This window comes from Ciona robusta, chromosome 8, assembly GCF_009617815.1.
Source record: "Ciona robusta chromosome 8, ASM961781v2".
NCBI classification, from domain to species: domain Eukaryota; kingdom Metazoa; phylum Chordata; class Ascidiacea; order Phlebobranchia; family Cionidae; genus Ciona; species Ciona robusta.
In genome coordinates this window covers 4,391,134-4,418,405 of record NC_143242.1, presented here as the reverse complement: position 1 = coordinate 4,418,405, position 27,272 = coordinate 4,391,134, and the positions used below count along the sequence as shown (strand labels likewise).

Here is a 27,272-nt window from a genome sequence, read left to right as displayed (position 1 = left end):
CACTAAAACCCCAGTCTAGAACCCGATACCCATAGGTCAAAAGTTCAATTAATCAAATCAAAAAAACTAATTGCTCCCACATCAAGCTAAAGTTAAAAAAACCCAAGCTCAATGTTTGCTTTCAACAAGAATGTACCAAGTGCCCTATGTCACCTATAGGGTCAACTTTGTTCAGTTTGTTTGTTGTTTGTTTAAGTGTAACTTGATACAAATGCAGTGGACAGAGCTCTGTTCTTATCTCTTAGTTGTTTGCTTTACAATCTACCAAGTAATTGAATACAAAGTAGCTGCTTAAGTAAAGATTATGCAGATTACTTCTGTTTGTACGATTTACTGCATTTCACAACATTTTTACTATCTGATTTTTTATATACACCTAAGGTATGTTAACACAATTCAAGCTACAAATGACATACAAACTGTTCATTTTTGTAAAAGTTAAAAAAATTTCCCTTTACGACATAAAAGTAAAACCTTTTTTAAATACCTCTTGACATTTATTTGCGTACTGACGTTTGACATTCTATACATTGATGAAACACAGATGAACAACTATATTTTAATACTATTTCTATGCAGGTCATTATACGACAACAAACTACAATCAATATCAAGAGGAACTTTCTCCAACCTGAAATCCATAGAAACAATGTAAGTTTCATGCCTTCACTTATATTTATAATTGTTTCTAATCCTAACTTTTGCCCCAAACACCATGAACCTGTTGGTAAATTTTAAATGCATTACTTTTCCAATGTTAAGTGTCTTGCCCAAGGACACACACAACCACTAAGCTACGGTACTGGCCATGCTTTCAGATAACTCTAACCCTTGCTCTTATGTATTCAAGGCACCTTGCACAAAATCCGTTTATATGTGATTGTCACTTGCGTTGGTTGGTTAGTTATGTGAAGAAATATAAAGTAGAAACATCTGGTGCACGATGTGCTGGCCCTCGTAGGATGGCAAACAAAAGAATATCAGTGGCAAAGACGAGAAGAATGAGATGTACTGGTGAGTTGAATAAAGAAATGTTATTTACAATTACTAAGCTGCAACATTGGCTAAAAGCTGGGAAATTTTGATGCTTTCAAAAATTTAATGTTCACGATGTACAGTATATTGAGACGCAAAAGTTTCTAGTGCTGTGTTGATACACTTTGGATTTTTAAATGTGTTTAGGACCCATTTTGCTTATAATTTTGTTCCGAAACATCATCAAATTTAATATTAAAAATTAACAATAAAAGTTCAGTATTAGCACTTTTAAAACAGACGTTGTTTTGAGCAATGACACTTAAAGTATTTGACATTCTTGTCTTAAGTCGCTGACCACTTCCTTTTTAACACCATGTAAGTTGTAACTGATGCCTCTTGTTTTGACATTAAGGCTTAAACTGAGTCAGCGTCTTAAAAACAAGATAATCTGTTTGTTAGCCACGATCAAACCGGTCAATCACTTGCGGAAGTCTATGTTAAGATTATTGTCAAACAAATTGTGAGCCATCAATCTTGTTAATTACACACCCTCTTCAAAGCATATATTTGTTTAAACAGAAATTGAATTTACAAAATCCCAAACAATAATGTAAAAACCTTAACATAAAAATTCTTTTATTATATTTTTAGTCTTAATTCCTCGCTAACTCACATTAGGTTTAAATATATATTTACTTGATTTCAAACTTTTTTTAATTTTACACCAGTGGTTCCGAATATTAGAAATTTGAACCAAAAGCAGTAATAGTATCTCTGAATAAATATTTCAGTTTAAATCTTCCCACACACGAGCAGGTGTGCCCTGCCACCGCGCACTTTGTCATTTCTATGTTTGCATGCGGTTTGTATGTCGGGGTGGCGTGACCCACAATCTCCCGGTTTCCTTTACACAGTCCCCCATATGGGTGCACACGTGAAACTTGTCACTCTAGGTCAAAGTTCATACATTTAATACACGTTATAACCGCACAACGCAAGCCTGCCACCTAAACTCACACTACAGTGGCTAATTATACCCAAAACAGATTTCAAGCTCAGACAGTTTAAAACACAGACACACCGGATTTTTGAGACAAGTTTTGTCAACTGTGGTTGGGTTTAGGAATTCTTTACATCTAAGATTATGATGTCACAGTGGGTCATGTGAACTCATAAGTGTTTTGACATTCTCATTGTCTTAAAATCCCAGTTTCAAGTCAATCATATATAGCTTACTTGTCAATCTGCTTTAACCTATGCACTCATGCCATTTGATTTTTATGTAAAAACCATTCAAAAAAAGGGGAATAAACATTTAAACATAAAACTTTCTCTAGCAAATTTACTTAGATTACAATTTTAATATTATAAAATTCTCATATACAAACCATTCATTTAAAAATGTATCACTAAAAATTGTAGTTCGAGTTTCTGTTACAATTTTCTCCTTTGTTCATTATTACATCATGGTTAAAATAATTATTGCTTTAGACGTACAGTTCATGCTTCTGTGTACAAACATTTATTCTCAAGTTGAAAGTGCGTGTAATTTATGACATTTCTATTTAACCTATGTCCCATCCATCATAAGAAAGCTTGTTTGTTTGCTGAACTGACGTATCCATGTTTATAAAAGAGGTTACTTTACATGATACCTCTTGTTATGACACATTACTTGTTCTTATTTAATCTCTGGTAATTGCAGCTTGTTTGTTTTGTTACAAAGTTGCGTTACATCAATTTTCACTAGACTAAATAAAAACATGTTTCCTTAGACTTCTATCCTTTAATCTGTTTGGCTCGCTGTTTCAACTTTAAAATTATAACATGGGTGTCTTTTATACACCGGGCACACATGATGTATTCATACACCTCATACTCACCATCAAGTTATAACATGGGTCTCTTTTTATAGAAACTTAATAATACTAATTTACCTAACAGAGTACCCCCTTAGTACCTCATACCCACTGTCGAGTTATGTAACAACAATCATTTCCAATAAAATATAAAACAAACCATTACTTTAAAACCAGGAAGGATCAACAATATGTTACTTGGCCATGTGCTTCTGTCTAACCATGTTGTCCTGGTATGTGGGCATGGTTATTTAGAGCATAAGACCACGTCTCCTTGACGACGACCTTCCTTGCTGTGATGTCATAATGAACGTTTGAAATAATTTGTGTCTAAGTTTCAAAAAAGTTAAATAAAATAAAACATGTCCTTAATTATATAACTTGACATTGAGCATGAGGTCTAGGAACACACTGTTTCTGTCTGCCTGTCTGGCGTATAAAAAGACACCTCTATGACTTGACAGTAAATGCATATATACACCATATCTGACTGGTATATAAGGTTATAACTCCACAGTGAGCATATTGACCATTATATACCAATTAATAGAGGTTTGATAAAACTTAGTTACCAACTGTACTACTAGATTCCATATTCTTATAGTATTCTTATTCCCACTCAGATTCAAGCAGCTTAACTGGCCCAGCAGCAGAGTGTATACCTGAAGCAGAGTGTCCAAGTCAATGCAGATGTGAAGGTTCAGTTGTAGATTGTTCAAGACAAGGCCTCGTTACAATACCTGATAATATTCCACCTTATGCATCGGAATTGTAAGTCTAATCAAAACTTGTTTCTATAACACAGTCTGTATGTGTCCCATTACACTGCAGTTGAATAAAAAATAGAGTAGAAAAGCCATTACATACTAATAGTTTCTGGTAAACCATTAAATTACCAATAAACCTAATAGAACTATTCTGTATTTTAAATACAGGTGTTGTTTTATTTGTTAAATAGTAAAACTTAAAAATAAAAATTGCAAAAATGCTTTTTAAACTTAAAGCAACTTTAATAATACATGGTTTTAAAAAATAATATTTTAAACTTTCAGGATCTTGAGTCACAACAGAATAGAAATGATCACAAGTGTTGGTTACTTTAAAAAGTTGCGAAACTTAAAGAAAATTGATCTTTCCAACAATCAGCTCGCTGCAATCGAAGACGGTTCGTTCTCAGGAGCTGAAAGTGTTCTGGAACTGTAAGTTTATGATGTAATAATACCTATTATGATGATTTATTGATTGTAAATATGTTATGCCTGGTAGCGACAACTGCAAAATTATTTAGCAGTTTATATATTTAGTCCCGTCTCTTGATATAAAATATTAAATTTGTAATTTAGGTATATAAAACTGCATATATATATAACCAAAAATATAGCAAGCACACTTGGGTTTAAAAAAAAATAAACAAAATAGGTTGTGTTTGAAATATTACAGTTGGCAGTTGGGACCACCTGGTTCAGTATCATTGTCATAAAATATCCCACGAACTCGCATTCTGGTCTCAAATCACAGATTAAAAGTTAATGACATGAAATTTTACCTCGCGTTACTGACCGTGGCATTCTAATGTATCAAGATGAAATATGTGATTGTACAACGCGACAATATATATGATATCTGTGTGCTACGCTCTATTGCCACGACAGTTCACGGTAAATTTTTCACCCCATGTGTCTCGTTGAGAAAAACTTTAATTCTTTTGACGTGAGTCGTTCATAGCTTCGCGGGTCATTAGTTTTTCACTTCCGTTCTTGTCTGCAATAGAAATCCCATTAAAGGCATGAAACTGTGTGAAAATGTTGCAAGCTAACGTCACAGACAGCATGAAATTCAAGCTGGGAAAAATTCTGTCAGTCTATCACACAATAGGTCAAGTGGTTAGGCCACAACCTGTTTGCACAACACACCCCTATACCTTTACTTCACATCAATCACAACTTGGTAAACCTTATTATGACCTCACACACACCATTGTTAAGTCACACACGCCAACCACTAACCAATTAAAACTGGGTCACACACTTTACCACCTACGCTGACAATTACAACTAATACAATGACGGCGCTTAAAACGTTTCAATTAATATAAACTTATTTTTTAATTATTAATCGACTGATAAATTTAAAAATAATTGGTAATAATATTAAGTTTATATTATAAAATAATAAAAACTATATTTTATACTATGTTGAGCACTTAGTAGCATATTTAAGCTACTGTAAAATAAATGTATTATTATTTCTGTTCATATTTGATTATTTATCTACAGTTGGTTGAATGACAACGTGTTATCTGATCTAAGAGGATCCATGTTTAGTGGATTACATAACCTAAGAACTCTGTAAGTTTATATTTGTTTATGTGACTGTCATGTTTTGGTGGCACACCCCCTTAAAAGCCATATACTGCCCTACCCAATTATATTGGTGGGGTCACAAATAATCAGCACAACATTCTAAAAGCATTTTTGTGGATGTATATGTCTTTGGGCAAGATACTTCACAGTAATAGCTCAAACCAAGTGGACCTTTATAATTTTTTTTAAATTGACAGCCATAAATTAAAAATGAGAACTATCATCCACAAAGTTACATACGTGGTGACTCGTAAGCGTGCATGAGGTGTATAAAACAAAACACTTGTGTTATAATATCTGTCATTGCCCCCAAATCAAGGATAAATAAGTTACATTTATTCATTCTAGTTTGATTCGCAACAACCATCTTTCTTGTATTGGAAACCACACATTCGCTGGTTTATCCACTGTACGCCATCTTGCCCTCTACTCCAATCAAATCACTACGATTCTCAGTGGAGCATTCAGCACTATGACATCACTAAGCACATTGTGAGTAACATATGTTTATAATTTAAATCTTGATTTAAAATAAAAACAGTTTTTTTTAAATAAAATCAAAATTATTTGAAATATAGTTTCAAAATAAATGCCCGTTTTTTTTCTGAAATGCTTTCAGAGAGCTTGAAAGTAAAAGGTAAGTAAATGTATATTTAAACTGTTGTACAGCTTGACAGTGGGCATGAGGTATGCAGGTATATTAAGAATTACATTGGGTGTGTACGTACCATATTTGTACAAGCCTTAGTTCAATGCTTAAATGTTATGCATGAATACTTAGTTAATTCAGCTTTGTAAAAACATACTTCTTTTTAAAACTTCCAACCTTTGGCTTTATTTTTGTCATTTTGTATGTATGTTTAAACGAACTACATTTTTACATGACTAACCCAACATTTTCTTTACCTCATAGAAATCTTCTATCAAACCCACTTGACTGCAATTGCCACCTTTCGTGGTTGTCCACTTGGTTGCGCCAGAGCCACGTAGCTTCGGGGAATCCCCGGTGTGCAGAACCTCGTTTCTTGAGGGAGTTCCCCGTAGCTGATATCAACCCTCGTGATTTCCGATGTAGCACGGATCATGAGGCGCGAGCTGCACCTACTTGCTTGCCTGTGCAGAAGTGCCCAGAGCAATGCACATGTGAAGGTAAGGTCACTGATATATATATAAGATTTATTTATCTTTAGTGTTTATTTTGTACACATTAAATTTAGTATATATTTAGTATAACACAAAAATGGTCCTAACATAAACATTTAGAGCCATGAGCCAAATTCTATCCCAAATCTCTCAATTCTTATTGGTCACGGGCATGGCGTGTCATGCTGCAGGAGGCCATATAGCTTAGAAACCAATGTAGACATTACATTAATCCCTTGGCAGCAGTATTACTACACCTTTCAGACAGTTAAATTAATCTCTCCCCTCCACCCAGGTACCATAGTCCGATGCGCAAATGCTGGTTTAACATCGGTGCCTGTTGATGATATACCACATGATGTTACTGAGTTGTATCTGGAGATGAATGATATTCGTGAAATACCAGTGGCTATCAAGAAGTTTATATACCTTACTACTTTGTAAGTTTCTATGATGTAACATGTAGTATATGATATAGCTCTTATATTTGTCCTGGTTTATAAGGTGTAGGGTTATATGATGTAGGCTATATTCTTTATTTAATACTTTGTAAGTAATAGTAACAAATGACAGTCAATATGATGCACTAAAGGATAAAATGTTCACATGTTAGGTAAAATGTCATTACATTATCTCAGAGGTCAGCTTCCATGACATGCCAGGCTGTAGGACTTGCATATACAATGTTGTGGCAATAGGAAACTCTTGCCTAAATCTCAGGACCCATAGCATGCAACTGTAGGGTTTGTCCACATAGAATACAAACTTTGAATTTTCTTTCCATTCACATCTCCCACTTGTATACAGAGACCTCAGCAACAACGAGTTAGCGAGTGTCAGTGACTGGATGTTTTCCAACCTAACCCGGTTGTCCACGTTGTTACTCGCATACAACAGACTACGATGCATTCCTCCTAAAGCATTTGCTGGACTACGATCACTACGTATACTGTAAGTCGTGTTGATTAATGTTTGGAATTGTTATATCCCAGTAAGTTACATACGTAGTAACTTGTAAGCTGGAGTATGAAACAGATTGAGTGCATGAAACACCGTATTATAACAACTGTCGTTACCTCGCTACACTAAGAGTATTACTCATAAGTTGTTAGTGGTAAGCAACAATGAGGGTTGTCTATATGTTTTTTTATGGGTTGTTTAAATCAAGCACAGTGGGTAAGGTATTTGTTGTTTTATAAATGTTTGCATACACACACCCCAAACTCAGGACACTAGGTATATGAAACAGAACACTGTGTTATGCTGACTGTCGTTTTCGGGTCGCACGACGGTAAAGAAAGTTACATTCGGTCTTTTTTTATGCTTAGGAAAATATGTTCCTGAATAACTCATATTACATTTTATCATCTCTTTCACCCTTTTATGAATCCTACTCTCTCCCCATTTAAAATACCCCACACTGAGTGTGGTTTAACCTCACCCAGAGTAAACCAAACATAAAAACCACAAGACCACAACGTTCATTACATAGTTCTGCTTTTTAATGCATTATATAAACAATCTAATTTTAAACACTATTTATTTGACTTCCTTTGTTGGTACTTGAACGGTGACCCCTTTGTACTTCATGCTTTGGTTTATTAGGGAGCACTGTAGGACATTGTTTTGATTTGCTTGTGTGAAGAATAAAGTTTTTCGTAGCGACTTTTTCGAAAATATTTTCACCTCATGTTTATGTTTAGTACTTCACCTCAAGTGTGACAAAGTATTTCAAATACGCAGTTAATCAGCTGCAGCTATGTTGATCCCAAGTTTTTGAATGGTTTAACAATGTGTAAACATTGGGGTGTTTTTAGCTAAATCTATCTTAATTAAATACAATATATTATTGTATCAACCAAGCAGTGTTACCACAGGCACCAAACCTAGGGTGGCAGTGAGAACAGGTCAACCCAGTTTGTATGCACTGCATTAATTTGTAAATTAAAACCAATGATATAAAAATTGTTTCTTAAAATTGTATATCCAAATATCCTTGCCCCCCTACATTTTTTGTGACTTTGTTTAAACACTACTTCTATTTTGCAAACATAGTATGGTTTGGGTTTTGTTTGTTATTGTATTTTATGTTTTTTAAACAAATCTTTCCACAGTTCACTTCATAGCAACGAACTTTCAAGTTTACCTGAAGGAGCTTTTAATGATTTGACTTCGTTGTCGCATGTGTAAGTCATGTTTAACTTGTGTGTGGTTATCATATAAACAGTTAATCATACAATAGAAGTAGAACTGTATTCTACTATTAGCAAGACAAGCCTGAGTTGGGCTTTAACCTTTAAACTTAACTTAAAAGCAGTAAAAATTATAATTTAGAAAGTATATTCTGTGTACAGAATAAATACAAAGGGCAGTGAATTATTTTTTTTCTTACCAAAGTATATTCTATGTACAGTGGATTCGGGGCCAACCCTTGGTACTGTGACTGCAACCTACGTTGGTTTAGTCAGTGGGTGAAATCTGACTTCTTTGAGGCTGGAATTGCTAGATGTTCTGCTCCACCAAGAATGGCGGGTCGTCTTTTGCTCTCGTCATCACTGGAAACATTCGTGTGTCGAGGTAAAAGCATGTTGTGTGTGTTGGTGGTGTGTTGGGTGCATGACATTAATCCACGCATGAAATACTTTATTTTCTCCATATGAGTAAAAACCCAAACACTCAGTAATAGAAAATTAGTAAAGGGGCAAAAAGTTATTGCAGTTTTAAACTATTACACATGCTTAAATGGAGTTACATGTTTAATTCAATCCCTTTATGTGGGTTGTTCAGTTGTAACATGGGAGTCTTTTTATACACCTGACACACGTTGTGTATTCATCCGCCCGATTCTTATTATCAAGTTATAAGATGTGTCTTCTTATACACCAAACACACATGGGTGTATTTATACACCTTGTTACTGAGATAAAATAACATACATATAAATCAAAGTCTTTGGGTTTTTACTTCCCCTACCCACTTTGCACAGTCGCGACCCACACCTTGTTAAATATTTGCTTATTGCGTAGATCCGTTACAAAAGTGCCTCCGACGTTATAGACGAGGAAGAGGTAAAACTTGCGCTTGATTTTAACCTCGAGTTGATTCGCTAATTGCACATTTGATTGAACTAATCAGTTATCGCATTACCAACCTTGAAATTCACTCTTTAAATCTGTGGATTTTAAAAGCCATGAAAACTTAACATGTATTAAAAATGCTATGAATTTGATTTGAAAAAGTTTTTCTAAGACTATAGAACTACAATACCTTACTTTGCTACATACATAATGAAAACAGTGGAGTTAGGTGGCATTTAGATTTTAGGTTTTTTATTTAAGCTATGTGGCAAAGTGTCCTAGCATTGACAAAAAGAAATGCCACCTAACTCCACTTTTGACATGTGTAGTACTGTGGCATTGGTGTTCAACCCACTTCAACTTTTCAAATTAAATTTATGGCATAAAAGTGAATTTCTTGGTGTGCATTAGACATAACTTAGTTTGCAGTGGTGTAATTTAACCAGGATAATTTTCAGTGCAGTTTAAACAGGAGCATCAACTAACTTGGTTTACATTCATATTCATACATATACATTAATGTTTTTGTAAAAAATGTAGCAGTTTCACCAAATTAATTTAGTTATTTTTAGTTTATATACACTAATAGATAAACAGAATAAGTTTATCTATTCTGCTGGACTCCTAACATACGCTTAGCTTTTCTAACTTTATTTTACCTAAACATAAATAGCACTTCTATTAAATGGCCTATGTTTAAAAATTAGTAAAGAAATATCAAGTTTATTATTACAGATATTTCTTAAGTTTCAAGCAGATTTAAATATAACTTGAACATATTTGCATGGCACTGTGTTCTAATTTGCAATGCATGAAGTAGTCTATACAATTATATTCATACACCTTAATATATTATAGCCTGTAGTAAGTATCTTCTTTATATAGGACCTCTGGACATTGCAATTGCTGTGAAATGCAACCCATGCCTATCATCTCCATGCCAGCATAACTCTACATGCAGCCACCATCCAACTGAGTACTATCAATGCACTTGCCAGTCAGGTAAACCAAATGTTTAAGGTTTTTCTCAAAGAACAAATTTTTTTATCACATCCACTTGTAAATTTTGCCATAATATTCAGTAAATAATTACCCACAAAGTTACATATGTGGTAACTCATAAGTTGGCATTAGATGTATGAAATAAAACACCCATGTAATAACTGCTGTCATTGCCCTGCCAAATAAGTAAGTGTTCTTACACATTCATTCATGCCTGGAAAAAATGTGTTGTTAAAATAAATATTTTTTAGGGCATAGTTTTAATTATATTTATATATTTTACATTTAGGATTCAAAGGCAGACATTGTGAGATGCCAATAGACCCATGTATATTGGAACCTTGTAATAATGGTGGAAGATGCATTGCTAGAGATGAAGCAGTTTATACGTAAGTTGTGTGGTTAATACTGCTGTATACTTGTTTAAATGTGATATATAGATATTGGGTGTAAACTGTTCTTGATAGTGCTGACTTTAAAGCAATCTTTTTGCTTTTTTATTAGTTTACTCGACCTACATCTAAGATATTAGGTGTGCCTCACTAAAGACCTCGCCGGTATATAATAGAATCTCTATTTGAATTGCCAATAAGCTGCTACATTGCTATTAAACCATTTCCACACTTTTTACCGAAGTGTTTTTAATCCACAGTTGTGAATGTCCGGTTGGGTTTAGTGGGGACCGATGTGAAGTAAATGTTGACGACTGTACTCCTACCTCGTGCCCAGTGTCGAATGCCACATGTGTGGACGGTGTGAATGAATTCACTTGTAAATGCCCAGTTGGATGGTAAGTAAAGTATTTATATATTGTATTCTATTCTTTGTTGGTAAGATCTTACAGTTCAAGATTGAGGCCAGAGTTAATACATTGTATTATTGGTGTTTTAATATATTAACAACCACGAATTTACATTGTGGTAACTCAGAAGCAGGTACGATGTGTATAAAACAGAACACTCAAATTTTAACAACTGTCATTGACGCGCCATACAATATAATTAAGTTTATTGCTAAAAACCATAAACATAACATATAAAATATATAAGAAAATCCCTATTGTATATATATTATGTTGTGCTCTTTAACAACTACAGCAGAGTATTAGTTCTAACATAACATGTTCTAACAGGATGGGAAACCACTGTAGTGAACAAATTCCTGATCCATGTACATTGGAACAACCATGTCAGAATGGTGGATCTTGCGTTCTTGTGCAAGAAATTGATTCTATTTCTTACAGGTTTGTTGAGCCTTATGTAATGATTTTTCTGTTTTTTTTTATGATAAAACCATTCAAAATTTGAAAAGGGGTAAATTAAAAGAAAAATGGCAGTGGTAAAAATATGCTGCTTTAGTCTTTTTTTATTTTGCAATTTTTTTGTAACTTTTCTTTTTTATCAGATGAGCCAAAAATACTATTTTACATTGTGGCAGATACATTAAATAACAGAATAGTTATATGAATGTAACCATATTATGACACAACAGATGTGATTGTGACACGGGATACAGAGGGGTTAACTGCACAGATAGGTTTGATCCGTGTCGTGACCATAAGTGTGAAAATGCTGGTATCTGCGAAAGGAATCCACAATCTGCTATTGGATATCAATGTAACTGTCAAGGAGAATACAGGTTGGTGCATATGAATAAGTAATGCAAATAAGATCATTAACAGTCTTTTAAAATATATTTCTGCAACCATACTGTGTTACGGTAATAAGTCAACTCCGGCAGGAATCCCAGGACCTTACTCTGTAGGACTTACTTATATAGAATCGAGTATAAAACCACACCAGAATTTTGTTCTTTTTTATGCTCATTTTTACACTAACACATGTGGGCCTTTCCTGTATAAAAAAACTAGATAAGTTATGCATATATTATTTTGTTTAAATTGACTTCTATGCATGCAGCATTATTTACAGAGCAGTGTTAAAACTGTGTTTTAATTGTTTATTTGTATTCGCAGAGGTCAATATTGTACTTTCCCCATGAACTCTGTTGACGTCCTTCAAGATGATCCATGTTCTGATAATGATTGTCAACATGGTTCATTATGTTATGTTGAGCAAGGGAGAGGATATTCGTGTGTTTGTCTGCCTGGGTATACTGGGGATAAATGTGAAAAAGTAAGTTAAAAGATTGAATGAATAGATACAAATTTATTTTTATTCCTTTTTCATATTGCTGCAATGAAAGTCATTATAAAACGAATGTCTATTTCATAAAACCTGTGTTCGAGTTACCACATATGTAATTTTGTGAGGAATTAGTTTTACTTGTGAAATGTATCTACATGTGTATATATTAACATATTTTTGGGTGGAAACTTGGGTGACTTATCCATGGTTTGCCACTTCTAAGCATTCCAAAGGTTATTTTCTGCATAGTTAAGAATCCTGTGTGTACAGTTCCTTTGCAGTTGTTCAACCACACCTAAATATACTTTGTTTAACCACGTATTATTGCCATCACAGCTTGTAAGTGTGAGTTTCCACCGTAATGGAAGTTTCATTAAGATCCCACAGCCTGGTTTATTAGACACCAATTTTACGCTCACTGTTTCGACAACTCAGGTATTTGACCAAATATGGAATTCTGACACTATTTGTAATTTTAACTTTTTTTGGATTAAATTTTGTCCAGGCTAAATGTGCCTAATTATCCTGAAACCCAGGGTGCTACAACCCTTAAGTTGCCCAATGAAACATACACTGTCAATTGTATCAGTGCCGAGCACTGAACCTAGCACCCTTTGATTACAAACGCTTAACCATTAAATTCATTTATTTTAAATCACTAAATCAGTTTGCGTTCGGTATAAGATTTATTTCAACCGGCACATTCTTATAGAACATTTATTTTTCTATTCAAGTATAACTTTAATTAACCCCAAAACTGGCACACTCTAATACAACATTCCATGCCTAACTTGTATTTCCCCCACAGCCAAATGGTGTGTTATTATATGACGGGGCTGGTGGAACATCTCGGGAACATCTTGCTATCGAGTTCTTTACCGGGCATGTCAGGGTTAGTTTCGATTTAGGAAGTTCCCCCGGTTCAACTATCTACAGTAGAGTTCCCATTAATGATGGCGAAGCACACAAGGTATTATAGTCATGTTTTATAATGTGATTGAAAATGTTAGAAAGATAAGAAGTTTTTTAGGTTTTTTTTTCTTTAATGCCTTGCATGATTATTTTAAAAGTTCTAAAGTTTTTAACATTCTTTTTAATTTTTACTTTAGGTTGAACTTTTAATCCGTGACCACATGGTGTCACTAAAGGTTGACAGCGGTGAAGCAATTGTTGAACGTATGACATCATCAATGACATCATCAAGTGAGGTCATTGGGGCAGGGCAGTTGTCCCCTCTTTTTATTGGTGGAATTCAAGCTGATCTCCTCCAATCAGCACGAAGGTTATGGCACATTAGGAATACTAACAGTTTTAAAGGTGAGTCTCGACAGTGAGCATGAGGTGTGTAGATACATCAAGTGTGTCTTAGTATTTGGTGTATGGAAAGATATATGTTACAAGTGGATAGTAAGCATGAGATGTATGAACATACCATTTGTGTATAGTGTATAAGTAGACACTCATATCAAAACTCTACAGTGAGCATAAAGTGTACAAATCAATTCTTTTTATAAAGCTTATAGCTTCCTATTTATAACACTATACACTATTACATTACCTTGCCATATTAGTTAGACATATATTATTCTCCACATTAACTCCTCACCCCATACGTGTCTGACTGAGATGCGGTGTTGCGCCACTGGTCACATGAAAGATTGAAATGGTCTTTCCGGGGGTTGGGGTAATGGGCCACATTTGGCCTAAATCCCGGTCCTTGACAAGGACCTCAGTACCTCACCGGTAAAGAATAAAAATAAAACCTCACCCCCCAGGTTGCATCCATACCTTCTACATCAACCAAACCCAACTCATGTTCAACGACCTCATACCTCATGATGACATCACCAATGACATCAGACCTGGTTGTCGTGGTAACGAGGCCGTGCACTCTTGCTCCCTCGAACGACCATGTTTAAACGGACATTGTATCTTCGATCAATCTACGGGACCTGTATGTAGATGTGATGAAGGATTCACAGGTTAATATTGTTTCTATGTTTCTAAATAGAAATCTTATTGCTATATTTATGTCTATTAGGTCAGTTATTTTTTTAGGTTTTGTTACTGTTAATCTCAACTTTTTAGTCACTCCGGTATAAATATGTTCATTTTATTCCCTTTATCCTTTTAAAACAACTTTTTATCTCCCATTCATTAGGACTTAATCCTGATAAAAATAAAAGTAACTTATTTTTTTCCTCTCATGGCAGGGCAGTAACATTCAATAAACACAAATGTTCTAATTTTTATATTAATGCTATTACAGGCGACAGATGCACAGATAGAGTGACACCATGTACATCAAATGCTTGCCAACATGGAACATGTCGTGTGGATGGAGACAGTTATACTTGCCAATGTGAAAAAGGTGGGTTGACTTCAATACTTGTAAGCTTAGTGGGTGAGGTCCCAGTGTGACATGGCTGTGAGACCTGGGGTTTTGATCAGAGTTGAACTATTACCTAAATGACAGCACCAATATGTTTTGTTGATTTGGTATACTTCAGTTATTGTTGGTGTTAAAACAATATACAGTGGGATGGGGGAAGATGGGACACCTTTTAACTCCATTTTCTCGTCCCGTTTAGTCGTAAACAAAGAACATTCAAAGAATCATAAAACTATATCCTCACGACTCCCATAGACCGTTGTTAATTATTAAAAACACGATCAGGATATTTGGATATTATGTGCTAAAGGTATCGCATCTTCCCCCACCCTACTATATTATAAATCTGTACATGTCTTATGGTTATAGCACATACATTTATCTTCACTTCTGCAGTTAATGAACATCAATCATTAAATAAGTAGCTATACACTGAATAATCTATCCAGCAAAATATGTCTATGTGAATAGCAACTATACAAGAGACTTTCTACCAAACCAACTATAAATAAAATTGATTTATAATATAACCACATACATTCCATCAACAGGTTTCAGTGGTCGACATTGTGATACGTTGGATTATTGCGCTGGTGTTGATTGTAGAAGGGGAAGATGTGTTTCCACTGATATTGGTTATCAGTGTGTGTGTAAGAAGCGTTATACTGGAAGACATTGTCAGACAAGTGAGTTTTTGTGAATGTTAAAATATTTATACCCATTAAGTTGTCTCGTTTATCACTGTATTGTTATTATGTTTGATGTATATATAAGGATTTTTAAAAAGTTTGAAATATGTATCATGGGTGTGTAAGAAGGTGCTCATGTTAACTCAACAGTGCGCCTGACAGTATTTGAAGTTAAATTTGCCCTGTAAAGGTGTTCTAAATAAAATATTTCGGTAAAGCTAATAATTTTTCCAACCATTAAATATACACGAAACAAAGTAGATTACTTAGGCTAATGTAAATGTTGTATCCACTTAAATCAACTGTATTCTTATATTGATTATCATTTACAGGGATACGTCCATGTCCAGGAACTCGAATCAAGCAATATTATCAAGTCAGCAAAGTGAGTAAGAAGTCACGAGCTGTTGGTGGAACAACCATTTGTAGAAGTAGGAGAAGGTTTACGAACATGGTTTGCTCTGGTAGTTGCCCCGCTAATCATCGCAGACAAACCAAACGTGTTTCAGTATTTGGTCAAGCAGATGCTGCGTCTACATCATGCTGTAGGCCCATGCGTGTGCAGAATAAGAGTATACGAATGAAGTGTAGGGATGGCACAGTAATGACTCATGTTCTAAAGAAGGTTAAGAAATGTGGATGTCAGTCTTGTTCTTGAAGCGTATGTTGCAACCTTCTTATCAAAGGTGTTTCATGGAACAGTTAGGAGGCCAAGCTGTGGGTGGTCCCAGTGAAGTGTCATCAGTGCCTCAAATATACTTTGTAAAATAGAATAAAAGCAAGAAATGAGCAGCATATTTTAATAGCTCTGCCTTTCATAAAGTATTTTCAATTATTTGTAATTTTTAAATAAAATTCAGTTTGTTTTAAATAAGACTAGTTCTACAAAGAACACTTTTAACCCCCTGTCAACTTGTTTATGAATGTTTTCCGTTACTTCTTATGCAACCAGTTATTGCAGTGTATATTTTCTCAATGCGTTTGTGTTATTATTTGTTTGTGTCCTTGTATTTTTTTAAACCTGGCGGTCTAAAATGGATTTATATTCCATGACAATAACGTTTTGTTATAACTTTATGAAATATGTTGTATATAAACCCGCACTGCTGAATTTTGTTGCGCTGTTAAGATAAACGTTAAATATATGTGCCATAAATGACTTGAGTGGTTTGGCTAACTCTAGACAGCTAGATTGTTGCAGGGTTAATACTCTCAACTTAGGAATATGCAGCATGTTTGAAAGCAGAAGTTTGTTTGAAAATATATACTCTAGGTATAGCTATTAACAGAGCCATATAATTTACTGGTCAGTTAACATTGTTTGTTATTAAATACCGAAAACATGTTGCCACAAATTGTAGCAATATGTTATATTACATTGATAAGTTGTATAAACGGGGACAAATTAAATTATATTTTTGCTATTTCTATGTTTGCCCTATTAATACTTAAAGCCATAGAAATATAATATTTTCTAAAATTAGTTTTGTTTACATTTTATAATACAAGTGTTTAAGGGTTATGCGCGTGTTTGACTAACTTTTGCCTGTGTATTAACCATTTAAATTGTATTTTACCAATATTTTCGTTATTTCAGGTAATTTTTCATTGTATAAACAATTTTGTTTATACAGAATCAGCGGGTAAGTTGCAAGTATGTGGAGTGATAAATATAATGTAAGGTTGATAAACCACGACTTACGGAGAGAGGAAACTGTCAATCAATATGCTGATGCACTTGCACATCTGGAAAATGTATCCGAGGATATTTTTAAAAGGTAAATTTAGTTATAATATAAAAATTTGCTGTGTAAATATTAAATATTATATGTGGTTGCATATTCATTTATTTACAGTATAGTTAGTGGTTTGTGATTAGTGGTTAAGGTTTAGCAGTTAACATAGACTGTAGAAGAGTTTTTCTTTATTTTACAGAGTAACAAATCGTGTGAAAGAGAATCAAGACTATCTTCAAAAACTTCAGCAAAGAATTTCGACCGCTGAAGCAAAGATTGAACAAATCAAAGGAACCAACCGAGCTATTCAAGTGTTTTCAAGTTCAAAGTATCCAGCACCTGAGGAATTACAATCATATCAATCTCTTTTTTATGGTGAGTCCTGTTAGAAATGTTGCTGGTGGTATAAGTTCATGAAAAATACTCAAACTGTACTGTTTACATAGCTAAATACTGATACTTCAATTAACATTAATGTAATGTTTTTTAGCAAAATATAAAGACTACTCGTTATAAGTGTGCTTAAATGGAATATCATTTTTTCTCTGTTTATATATCCATATCCATAGTGTGTTATAACAACATACATTCGTTGTCAGTTGTCACAATGGTTATTGTTACATTCACAACAATAATTGTTATCCCAATAATAATTAAAATAATATCTCTTATGATTTATTATAGATATTGAGTGTTCCTTGTTGCAAGTCACACGAAAATATAGAAAAATAAAAAGTCAATTCAAGAATTTTAGTGAAAGTGAAATCAATGAAAAGAAACAATTTTACCAGGTGGGATGAGAAGTGTGGGTGAATAGGATATTGAAGCATGATCATATAATGACGTGCGTTTAAAGTTTATCATCAGATACTTTAAATTGTAACAGTGTTTTCATTGCATTACTTCCTCTAGCACTAATGTTTGTAAGACCTTTTTTAGTTAGAATAGAAAACATTTTAGGCATTTGTGTCCTTGGGCTAGACACTTAACAGCCATTGCTGCCACCCATTGGTCTCTTATGGGTTGTAGCAGCATGGGTGCCGGATAATGTGCATCTGGCCTAAATGTCAAAGCCATTAAATGAACAAAGTTTGAAACTTGATAATAAACAACCACCCTTCCATATTAAGGTTCCCCAGCCAAAGTTACGCTCAAATAGTGTAGATGATGCTGAAGGGTTGGGTGGAATGCCTAAGGATTGTAAATCTATAAGCTCACTTCTGCTGTTCAATACTTCAGAAAACCCGTAAGTATTTTTTTTACTAAAGTTTTGTGACTTGTAAAGTTGTTCCGTTATCCTGTCTGTTTTTTTCTTTCGATAATATCCTTTTATTCTGGCTGGTTCATTTGACATAAATTTGGATATACCTTAGTTTACAAAAGAGGGTGTTTAGCTCAAAAGTTTGGAAACCAAGTTAAAATTACTAACAAAGACAAGGTAATTTACGATGCATGCAAAAAAAAACATAATGTAATGACTGCGTTCACCTGTTTTGCATAAGTTGTATTCATCTATAATAAGATTAATCCCTGGTAAAAGACTCATTGCCTCACAACATAAGGATGAATAAGTTACTTTCATAATGAGAGCACCTGCAACAGACAGGGTGCCTACTTGCGGTGACATGATATACATTTTGTTAAAAGTTTGAATAACATGACACCTTTTTCTACCAGATACAAGAAATATTCAATCTTTGATCCTCTTGGAGTCACTTCGAAGACGAGGACTGACCTTGAGGAGGAAAAGGAAGATGGTCTCGCTGATGCTCCTGCATCCATTGCTAATCGGGAGGAGATGGAGAGACACCTGGTGGAAAATTATCTTTACATTCCCGATCTAGGGGATGTCCCAGAAATTGATGTGCCGATGGATCTCCCAGACTTACCAGGTTTGTTGAATATTATTGAAACAGGTTATTTTGTTTGTTACAATAACTTACAAAGTTAGTTTTTATTGTTGCTTTGAAGAGATGGATTTAATAGCTTAAGCAATGAATTTGATGATTGTTAAAGAATTTGATGATTGTTAAATACCAAAGTATGAATAAATGAATGAATGTCCTCGCGTGGTCGCAAAATGACAGTCGATATCACGAGTTGCCATGTATGTTACTTTGTGGGTAATTATTTTTTTTGGATTTTTTCATTTTTTTATGTATGGCTGATAATTTGGACAACCCATTAGTGCCACTGGGTTGAAGCAATTGTCGTTAAGTGTTTTGCCCAAGGACACGTACGCCCACAAGGGTAGCAGCGACGAGCCTTGAACCCATTACCTAATGGTTACAGGCAGGTGCGCTAACCACTACACCACGGCGCCGGACATTTTTAACTTTATTCGTCCAATGTTTTATGAACATAAACCTGTTTAAGGTAATGAAAGAACCTTGACCTAAATCCAGATCCCCCGACTTGCTTTACCATAAGATCTTACTAGTATAAAATAAAAGTTAAGAATATGATTTATAACACATATTTCCACATAGGTGTTGCTGACCTTTCATTTACCTCCGATTTAAAAGAAGGCATCGCCCCCTCCCTTGCTAACATGGGTAATTTACCTGATCTACCTGGGTTAAATGCAACCCCTGAACCCAGTAATGAACCCCCACCACCAGGACCCCCTCCTCCCCCAGAAAACACCCCACCCCCACCTCCTCCACCTTCAAACATCCCCCCACCCCCACCACCTCCAAGTGAGCCCATACCCCCTCCCCCACCACCCCTTACAAGTGCCCCACCCCCTACAAGTGCTCCGCCCCTGACAAAGGACACGCCCCCAGTTGTAGCAGCAGATGGTAGATCCAACTTAATGGAATCAATCCGAGCGGCTGGTGGGGCTGGTAAAGTAAAACTGAAGAGCGCAAAGGAGAGAAAGTTGCAGAAGAAGAAGGAAAAAGAAGAGGTAATTAATTATTACCATTATAGAATATTAATGGGCCAACTCTGGCCTAATTCCAAGGTCCTGTGTCATTTTGTAGAACCTCACCACACAGAGTAGAATACTTATTATATAATGACAGATGTAACAACATTACCTTATTATATCTTAAAGATACACACCTTTAATCTTGTACTGCTACGACAGCTGTTATAACACGGTATTCTGTTTTTATACACCTCGTTTTCGAGTTGCCACATATGTGAATTATATTATGTGAATGGGTGATTATACACTTCATACACTGTAGTTTTTAAAGTTGATTTTATTTTTCCAGGCAAAGGTTGCAGCCAGTAGTGGGGGTGACTTGATGTCTGATTTGTTTAGTAAACTTGCCATGAGACGTAAAGGAATATCTGGCACTAAGAAACCAGAAGCATCAGGTTCAGCCATGGATAAAATATCAGCCATGATACCACCCCCTCCCACTAAACATGAACCTACTTCTGTAGCCGATGATGACGATTGGAATTAGTTAATTTGTTGATGTGACTGTTGGTTTTAAAATGTTCTTGTAATCATACAAAAAGTAAATTAATGTTCAACAACAGTCAAAACGCTCAAACGCTTTGTTAAGGATTGTAGGCATTCGGCAACCTAAATTTATCAAGAAGGGCATATGGCTTAAAACACTGATATGTATTATCAGTCAACAGCAGTTGGTTAAATATATTTTTTATCTTAAATTCAGTGTTTCTTAAGCTTTGAGTCAAAAACCACTATTTTGTAAATAGTGGTTTTTGACTCAAAGCTTGCTCTAATTGATTTAGTGTCAAATCACACCAAAAGTTACTAAGATTAATTAAAAGTGTAAGTTTAGAATCATGAAATATAAGTTAAGTGGTAATCTATATAAATTAACCTGGCATTCCAGGTTTCTAAATACCAAAGTTTTTTCAAAATTTTCAATTTATCCCACATTTGCATTGTATTATACCATCTATGCATCCTAGCACCAGGCATACTGAGATAGATATTTTACACTACATGATAAAAATTCTTTAAGCAACCAAAACTCTTTTTCATTCAAATTTATATCCAACATTTCTGCCACATTATATAACTATTCTGTTCTGAACTATAAGTGCAATGTATAATACCAATCCTAGCTGTAACAAATGTTCATGATTCTTTCAGATGATTTTCTTCTGATTCTTTATTATCTCTTTTTAATTTCTGTGTGTGTACTATTTAAACACAGATCCCCAATTTAATATTATTCGTTTTATTTTAAATGTGACTCACACAAAGTTAAATTTCCTTAATATGTGAAAAAAGTGGCTTACAGAAGCATTAGTAATAATTGTTACCTGTTGTGGCAGCGTACAATATGTTACACACTTATACTTTGTTTAGGTGCAAATTAAGTTCATATATAGCAATTACACCATTTTCATTATTTTATTGATTTCATTCTCTATTTAATCTCTAAATATATCACTGATGATTTGAATTTTAGTGTTTTTATTTAAAAGCATAGAATATATGACTTTACTTGAGTAGCAGGAATTTCGACGGGCCTCTGGTAGGATGTTTTAACTGTGTTTCATGCGAAACTAAGTTGCTACCGGCAGTATCATTATACTCCTTGGTCAATACATACCTATTGTAGTATATTTCCACATGACTGAGGTATTCATATGTATATATATCATTAAAATGTACTGTTGTAGTACTAAATAGCAGTCAAGAACTACTTAACAGGAGTTTTTGTTTTGTAAACACATGTATGAGTTATCGCTACACAACCATTGAAATATTTTACTTGTTTTTAATCTCTTTAATGTTGGGTATGTGGTTTAGTATAAAAAACAGAGTAGTTAGAAGGTCATTCAAATTGTTTTTTATGACCCTTGTTCACAAAAAAGCAACCCCGTGAAAATAAATTATTTTTTCGCTGGCGCCCTCTATTACAAATAGTGCGCGTAAAGTCGGTGGATTCCCTAAAACAGTTCGAAAATTTCACGTTTTGTGTTTCTTGTTGTTGTTGCTCTAGATTTCTACAAAATATTCGTTCGTGCTGTATTTTGGCAGTTTGTTCAAGAAGTAAACTGTTTACCACTGTAGAATCATGGATTTCGGCGAAGGATCGTATTTGGATCCTTCAGCAAGGAACACAAGGTAAATATGAAAGTTTATATTTTGCGCAAATTTGCGTCGAAAAATTATAACCTTTTCGAGATTGTTCAGGTGATTTTCATCAACCGTTTGTGCTGATATTTTTTAAACTTCTCTTTCGTATATAAACCTGTTGTAACGACTGTTGTTTTCCCGTTATACTGTCATTCTTTTTATGCCTACCACTCCGACCTTGGTTATGGTGACATAATAGAAAAAAAACAATTTATCATTGTGTGTGTAGATTCAGTAACATGAGTGGCATCGTACATTCACCTGCCACAGCAAAAGATGGAAGATCAAGGGTGCGAAAAACTGGAGAAATCATGAAATGTAGGTATTTTCATAAATAAAGCTATAATTGCCCATGTTTTTTAATTGTACTCAATTGTCCATATACTTCCATGGTTACAAAATAGGTTTGTATCCTTGCGACAGCTTTAGCTTAAAGCGTTTTCTAAATTCTCATAAAACTGTTTTGGTTTAGTTTTTGTATAATTTAAAACATCTTTTTATTAATTTAATATTTACTATATTTCTAGCAATGAAATTATTAGATGATGCAATTGCCAATGATTCAATTATGTCAGGAATTGCTATGACTCCTAAAAACTTTGGTGAGTGTTTATTTTATTTTGTCTTAATGTGAACTATTGAGACTTTTTAACTAAGGGTTATATCCACATTAACTTAAAACTATATGAGCGTTAATTTTGATTCCTATTTAGATTTTGACTCTACGGTCAACACCAACAAGACTTCACGTTTTAACATTAGTCGATTCCGAAAATCAACAAAAATGTCCGAGGATAGCATGTTTATGGAGGTAAGCTAAAATTCTTCAACGTAGTGTATCTGTTGTATAAGCCCTTGGGCCTGGCCCATAGCCCAGTGGTTAGGGGATTCAATGCTTGATACTGATAAGTGTATGTGTCCTTGTGCAAGACAATTAATAGACATTGCTCTAACCCAGTGGTCAATAATAGTAATGGTTTGCAGAACGTTAAATGTTAGGGTAATAGGCCAACTTTGGCCTATATATCAGGTCTGATGACTTTCCACATTAATTAATAAATTCTCCTATATTTTTCAACAACTGTAAGCTTGTGTTTTAAATAATATTTTGTATTCAAACTTTTGTATCTTCCTAGCCTAGTGAGATGGGCATGACGGCCATGTTAGATGAATCAGCTTTCCTGTTTGATCCTGAGACTCCTCATAGATTTAAAAGCAAAGAACAAGATGCTGTGTCTGTTGAATCAGGTATGTAGTAACTAGTAAGCCATAAATATAAAGCTGGTCTGATGATTAAACTGTAATATTGGTCTGTATTATGCTACACTGTTTATTATTAATCTTTACAATCCAATGCTTCGTCACAGTCTGAATGTACACCCAAATTCTAAACATCACATGCTTAAACTCAGAGTTGTAAAAGTTGCCATATGGCATTTTGTCACTGTCCAGATTTACAGTTTTTTACATTTACCTGCCTAACCTTTAAAAAAATTGTTAGTTAATGACCTCATATAAAAACTTTACTATGGCGAATATGTTTTTAAATATAATTCAAAGTTTTCAACTTTGTCAATGTATTTGCCCATAATATTTAACACAATAAAAACCACAATTTTCTATGCATTTCTTTGCAGCAAGCATGAGCTTATTCACCGATTTCAAAACTTTCCTTACTCGATATGGTTCATCGGTCGACTTGTTCCAGTTGGTTGATTCCTACATGGAGGTGTGTGAAGATAACGAGAGTCTGGTTCGAAGTCTCGCGGGTAAACTGAGAAAGGGACCCGGGTATGTAGATGGCGGTTCTGTGATTCAGTGTAATTGGTAAACTCTCAATCGTGGCCAACTAATAATGTTGTATATATAATATATATATATTCAATTTTGTGTGGCGGTTCTACATAGGGATGCACATTACAGAATTTCGAATCCATGAGATTCGAATCCTTTTGTATTCGAATCTAATTACGGGATTCGGTATTCTGTTTAATGACGTCATCACACGTCTTCTCATAAACTATATTAACAATTTTTGAAACTTAATAATTTAAAAAAAAAAAAATTTTGTGTTTGTGGGACTTTCGAGAGTAAACGTTTCGCAACGTCTTTTCATAGCCTGCTATACGTTTCATGACGCAAAAATTACCCAATAGTACAGTTTTTGATCATTTTTCAGCTCATGATCCAAAAAGGCTACTATAAAGGAGTCTATAAACTGACTTATGTGGGTAATATTATTTCTCCTATAAATATAAAAAGATTCGAAATTCTAGATTCGGAATTCTAGATTCGAAATAAAGTATTCTAGGATATCATAGAATACCTAATTATTCTGTAATGTGCATCCCTAGTTCTACAGTGTTGCATGCTACCAGACTTGAGGTTTATGCCTGAGTTGGCCATTACATACCCATTGTAGTGCAAATTTAGTCTTTGGGTTGGAGGAATTACTATTAGTGTCTTGCATTGGAATACATTTACCAATTAGTGTTGAGCATCAAACCAGCTGAATATTAAGCTTTATTGAATACTATCTTTTCATTTTTTAAGTAATAATAATTCTTAACATTCTATATAGATTTGAAATGGCTGATGGAATGCATAAGTTGATGAAGCAGGAGAAACAAACTTGGAGACTTATCTCTGCCCTTTATAAGTAAATAATGCTAAACTATACATATATTTCATACACTCATATGTGACAGATAATGACTGTTAAAGTTTGCCAGCTAATGTTATGTATTTCAGCATAAGTTTTAACCCTATAGTTTTGCTTAAGTCGTGAAGCAATTTAATGTAATTTTTAATTCAGAGATAGACAAGCATCAGCCACATATGATGATGGTATGAACATTGATGATTTGGTGAGTCTGCTTTTTTTGCTTTCTTATTTTAAAGCAGTCTTCAGTTTTTGCATACGTCTTTTTGTATTTTAGTTTTTTTCAATTGAAAGTATCTATATTTAGACCAAAGGATTAAGTTTTTGGATTTTAATACAATTAGCTTGCTATTTGTAACAACTAAAATTTCTTTTGACGAACTCGAACTCTGTATTTCTTTTACCAACTGTCGCTGCCCTGTCATGAAGGATAAATTAGTTAACATTCATCATTTGAAAAAAAACGTGTTTTTTCCAGGCAAATAACATTAGTGAGCGAAAAGCTGTTGAAAAACTATTTGAAGTTAATTCTGATGTTAGACAAGCCCAGGTGATGTCATAATATACCATTGTTGATGCAACAATATTAACTGTTGTGCTTACAGATTGTAATAGATTGGTTGGAACAAAATGCTGCCGATGAAATAGAAGGGGAAGCTGATAGGTTGAGGAATTACGCGAGTGCTGTTAGCTGGTATGTTAAAATCATAGGCGCCGTTAAAATCATATTTTTTTGATAACAAGGGTGCTCTTTAGACCTAAATTTTTCCATTCTACCTTCAGTTGGTGCGTTATTCCTAATTTATCTTTTGCTGTTACTGTGTGTTCTAGATTGTAATCAATTCCAGGGTATGCACAAACACCCATCTTAGCTGTTATGTTGAAAATGAAATTAAAATTAACAGTGTTTTGATAATTTGGTCCGGCTCTGGATATGATTTAATTTTGACTTATGTTAATTATTATTTAAACCTAGGGAAAACACTCTACACCGACTGAATAGAAATAAAGAACAAGGAATTGAAGATCCTAACTTAATATATGAGATGGTAAGTTAGCTTTAAATTTACATTTCAATAGCATTGGTAAAGGGACCTCAGCTTTAGGCCAGAGTTGCCCAATGCCCTGACACACAGGGTGCTTCAACCCATCAATGACCACTGGGTTAGACCAAGCTCTGTTAACTGTTTTGCCCAATTACACATACGTTGTCAATAATAGCGGTGCCGAGCATTGAACCTAGTATCTTTTGAATACAATGCAAGCACCTATACACTGAGCTGTGGGAATTTACCTTATAAATTATCACCCCAGGACCCTGATGCTCCTACAAGGTTAAAGAGGGAGATTGATGATTTGGATCGTGAGGATGAAAAACAACTTCTTAAGATCATCTTCTCATTTATCAGAGCAGGGAAAATAGAAGAGGTAAACTGTCAACCATTTGTGGCTTTTTATTACTTCTGCAACCAGGAATGATGTAAATAATTTTTTATCGGCTTATCTTGTATAAAAACGTAGTAACGCCGGAAGTACAGTATGTTTTTATACCAGATGAGCTGGTAAAAAATTACTTACTTATTTTATATTCTATAAGGATAAGCTATAACAGCGAGGCACAATAGAAGACCTGAGATTAAGGTCTGATTTGGCGAGTTTTCCGTTAAAATCAGTCCTGCTCTATCAATAAAATTAACTATTTTGTTTTATCATATGCTTTCACAAAAATAATTGACACAGTCTCTTTGGATTACTTGGCCATGTCTTTTAAATAATTTTCATTGAGATATTTTTTAATATTGCTGTTGTTTAAAGTGTTGCCCAATATATTTCTAGGCTGAAGATTTATGTGTTACACACGGCCAGCCATGGAGAGCGGCAACACTGGAAGGATGGAGGTTGCATAATGATCCTAATATGAATGATGATGGTAAGTGTGTTGAACATGATGGTAATTGCTGTATAATGGGACCAAAAACAGTTCTTTATTGGTTGTGGGAGCAAATATGATGGCAATAGCTGTATACGTATAGTAATTATGGCTTGTGGGACCAAATATGGTGCCGGTGGTAATACCTGCATAGTGACTGTGGGACCAAATATGGTAGTAATAGCTATATAATAGGACCAAGTATGGTAGCAATAGC

The 27,272-nt window shown here is 34.4% G+C and overlaps 3 protein-coding genes across 4 annotated transcripts in view; all 3 read left to right on the top strand.

Moving 5' to 3' along the window:
- The window catches only part of LOC149732514 (slit homolog 1 protein-like), a 43,716-nt gene extending 26,907 nt beyond the window's left edge, over window positions 1-16,809 (top strand). The window contains exons 11-35 of one of the 2 annotated variants that reach the window (XM_089882846.1): window positions 580-651; window positions 851-1,014; window positions 3,461-3,608; window positions 3,890-4,036; window positions 5,114-5,185; window positions 5,549-5,692; window positions 6,114-6,349; window positions 6,639-6,783; window positions 7,151-7,294; window positions 8,458-8,529; window positions 8,757-8,920; window positions 9,370-9,411; window positions 10,306-10,422; window positions 10,712-10,811; window positions 11,075-11,212; window positions 11,555-11,665; window positions 11,914-12,060; window positions 12,398-12,557; window positions 12,906-13,004; window positions 13,378-13,539; window positions 13,679-13,886; window positions 14,345-14,551; window positions 14,839-14,940; window positions 15,513-15,647; window positions 15,983-16,809. In XM_089882846.1, the coding sequence (XP_089738972.1) occupies window positions 580-651; window positions 851-1,014; window positions 3,461-3,608; window positions 3,890-4,036; window positions 5,114-5,185; window positions 5,549-5,692; window positions 6,114-6,349; window positions 6,639-6,783; window positions 7,151-7,294; window positions 8,458-8,529; window positions 8,757-8,920; window positions 9,370-9,411; window positions 10,306-10,422; window positions 10,712-10,811; window positions 11,075-11,212; window positions 11,555-11,665; window positions 11,914-12,060; window positions 12,398-12,557; window positions 12,906-13,004; window positions 13,378-13,539; window positions 13,679-13,886; window positions 14,345-14,551; window positions 14,839-14,940; window positions 15,513-15,647; window positions 15,983-16,308 (3,562 nt within the window). In that variant the 3' untranslated portion in view covers window positions 16,309-16,809. The remainder of the gene's footprint in view (window positions 1-579; window positions 652-850; window positions 1,015-3,460; window positions 3,609-3,889; window positions 4,037-5,113; window positions 5,186-5,548; window positions 5,693-6,113; window positions 6,350-6,638; window positions 6,784-7,150; window positions 7,295-8,457; window positions 8,530-8,756; window positions 8,921-9,369; window positions 9,412-10,305; window positions 10,423-10,711; window positions 10,812-11,074; window positions 11,213-11,554; window positions 11,666-11,913; window positions 12,061-12,397; window positions 12,558-12,905; window positions 13,005-13,377; window positions 13,540-13,678; window positions 13,887-14,344; window positions 14,552-14,838; window positions 14,941-15,512; window positions 15,648-15,982) is intronic. The other variant, XM_089882847.1, reaches the window with a different exon arrangement.
- Window positions 16,810-17,226: 417 nt separating this feature from the next.
- On the top strand, window positions 17,227-21,783 carry LOC149732513 (WASH complex subunit 1-like). The gene is made up of 7 exons (XM_089882862.1): window positions 17,227-17,428; window positions 17,586-17,761; window positions 18,071-18,177; window positions 18,517-18,632; window positions 19,064-19,278; window positions 19,876-20,294; window positions 20,608-21,783. Exons 1-7 carry the CDS (start codon window positions 17,307-17,309, stop codon window positions 20,803-20,805), a joined length of 1,353 nt encoding a protein of 450 aa, XP_089738988.1. The 5' UTR covers window positions 17,227-17,306; the 3' UTR covers window positions 20,806-21,783.
- A 486-nt stretch (window positions 21,784-22,269) lies between these two features.
- Window positions 22,270-27,272, top strand: part of LOC149732510 (nuclear pore complex protein Nup107-like) — a 31,906-nt gene continuing 26,903 nt past the window's right edge. The window contains exons 1-13 of the mRNA XM_089882852.1: window positions 22,270-22,451; window positions 22,693-22,781; window positions 22,991-23,065; window positions 23,177-23,274; window positions 23,600-23,711; window positions 24,101-24,254; window positions 25,045-25,122; window positions 25,279-25,330; window positions 25,604-25,675; window positions 25,731-25,819; window positions 26,102-26,174; window positions 26,440-26,553; window positions 26,962-27,055. Coding sequence (XP_089738978.1) covers window positions 22,402-22,451; window positions 22,693-22,781; window positions 22,991-23,065; window positions 23,177-23,274; window positions 23,600-23,711; window positions 24,101-24,254; window positions 25,045-25,122; window positions 25,279-25,330; window positions 25,604-25,675; window positions 25,731-25,819; window positions 26,102-26,174; window positions 26,440-26,553; window positions 26,962-27,055 — 1,150 coding nt within the window. The 5' untranslated portion in view covers window positions 22,270-22,401. The remainder of the gene's footprint in view (window positions 22,452-22,692; window positions 22,782-22,990; window positions 23,066-23,176; window positions 23,275-23,599; window positions 23,712-24,100; window positions 24,255-25,044; window positions 25,123-25,278; window positions 25,331-25,603; window positions 25,676-25,730; window positions 25,820-26,101; window positions 26,175-26,439; window positions 26,554-26,961; window positions 27,056-27,272) is intronic.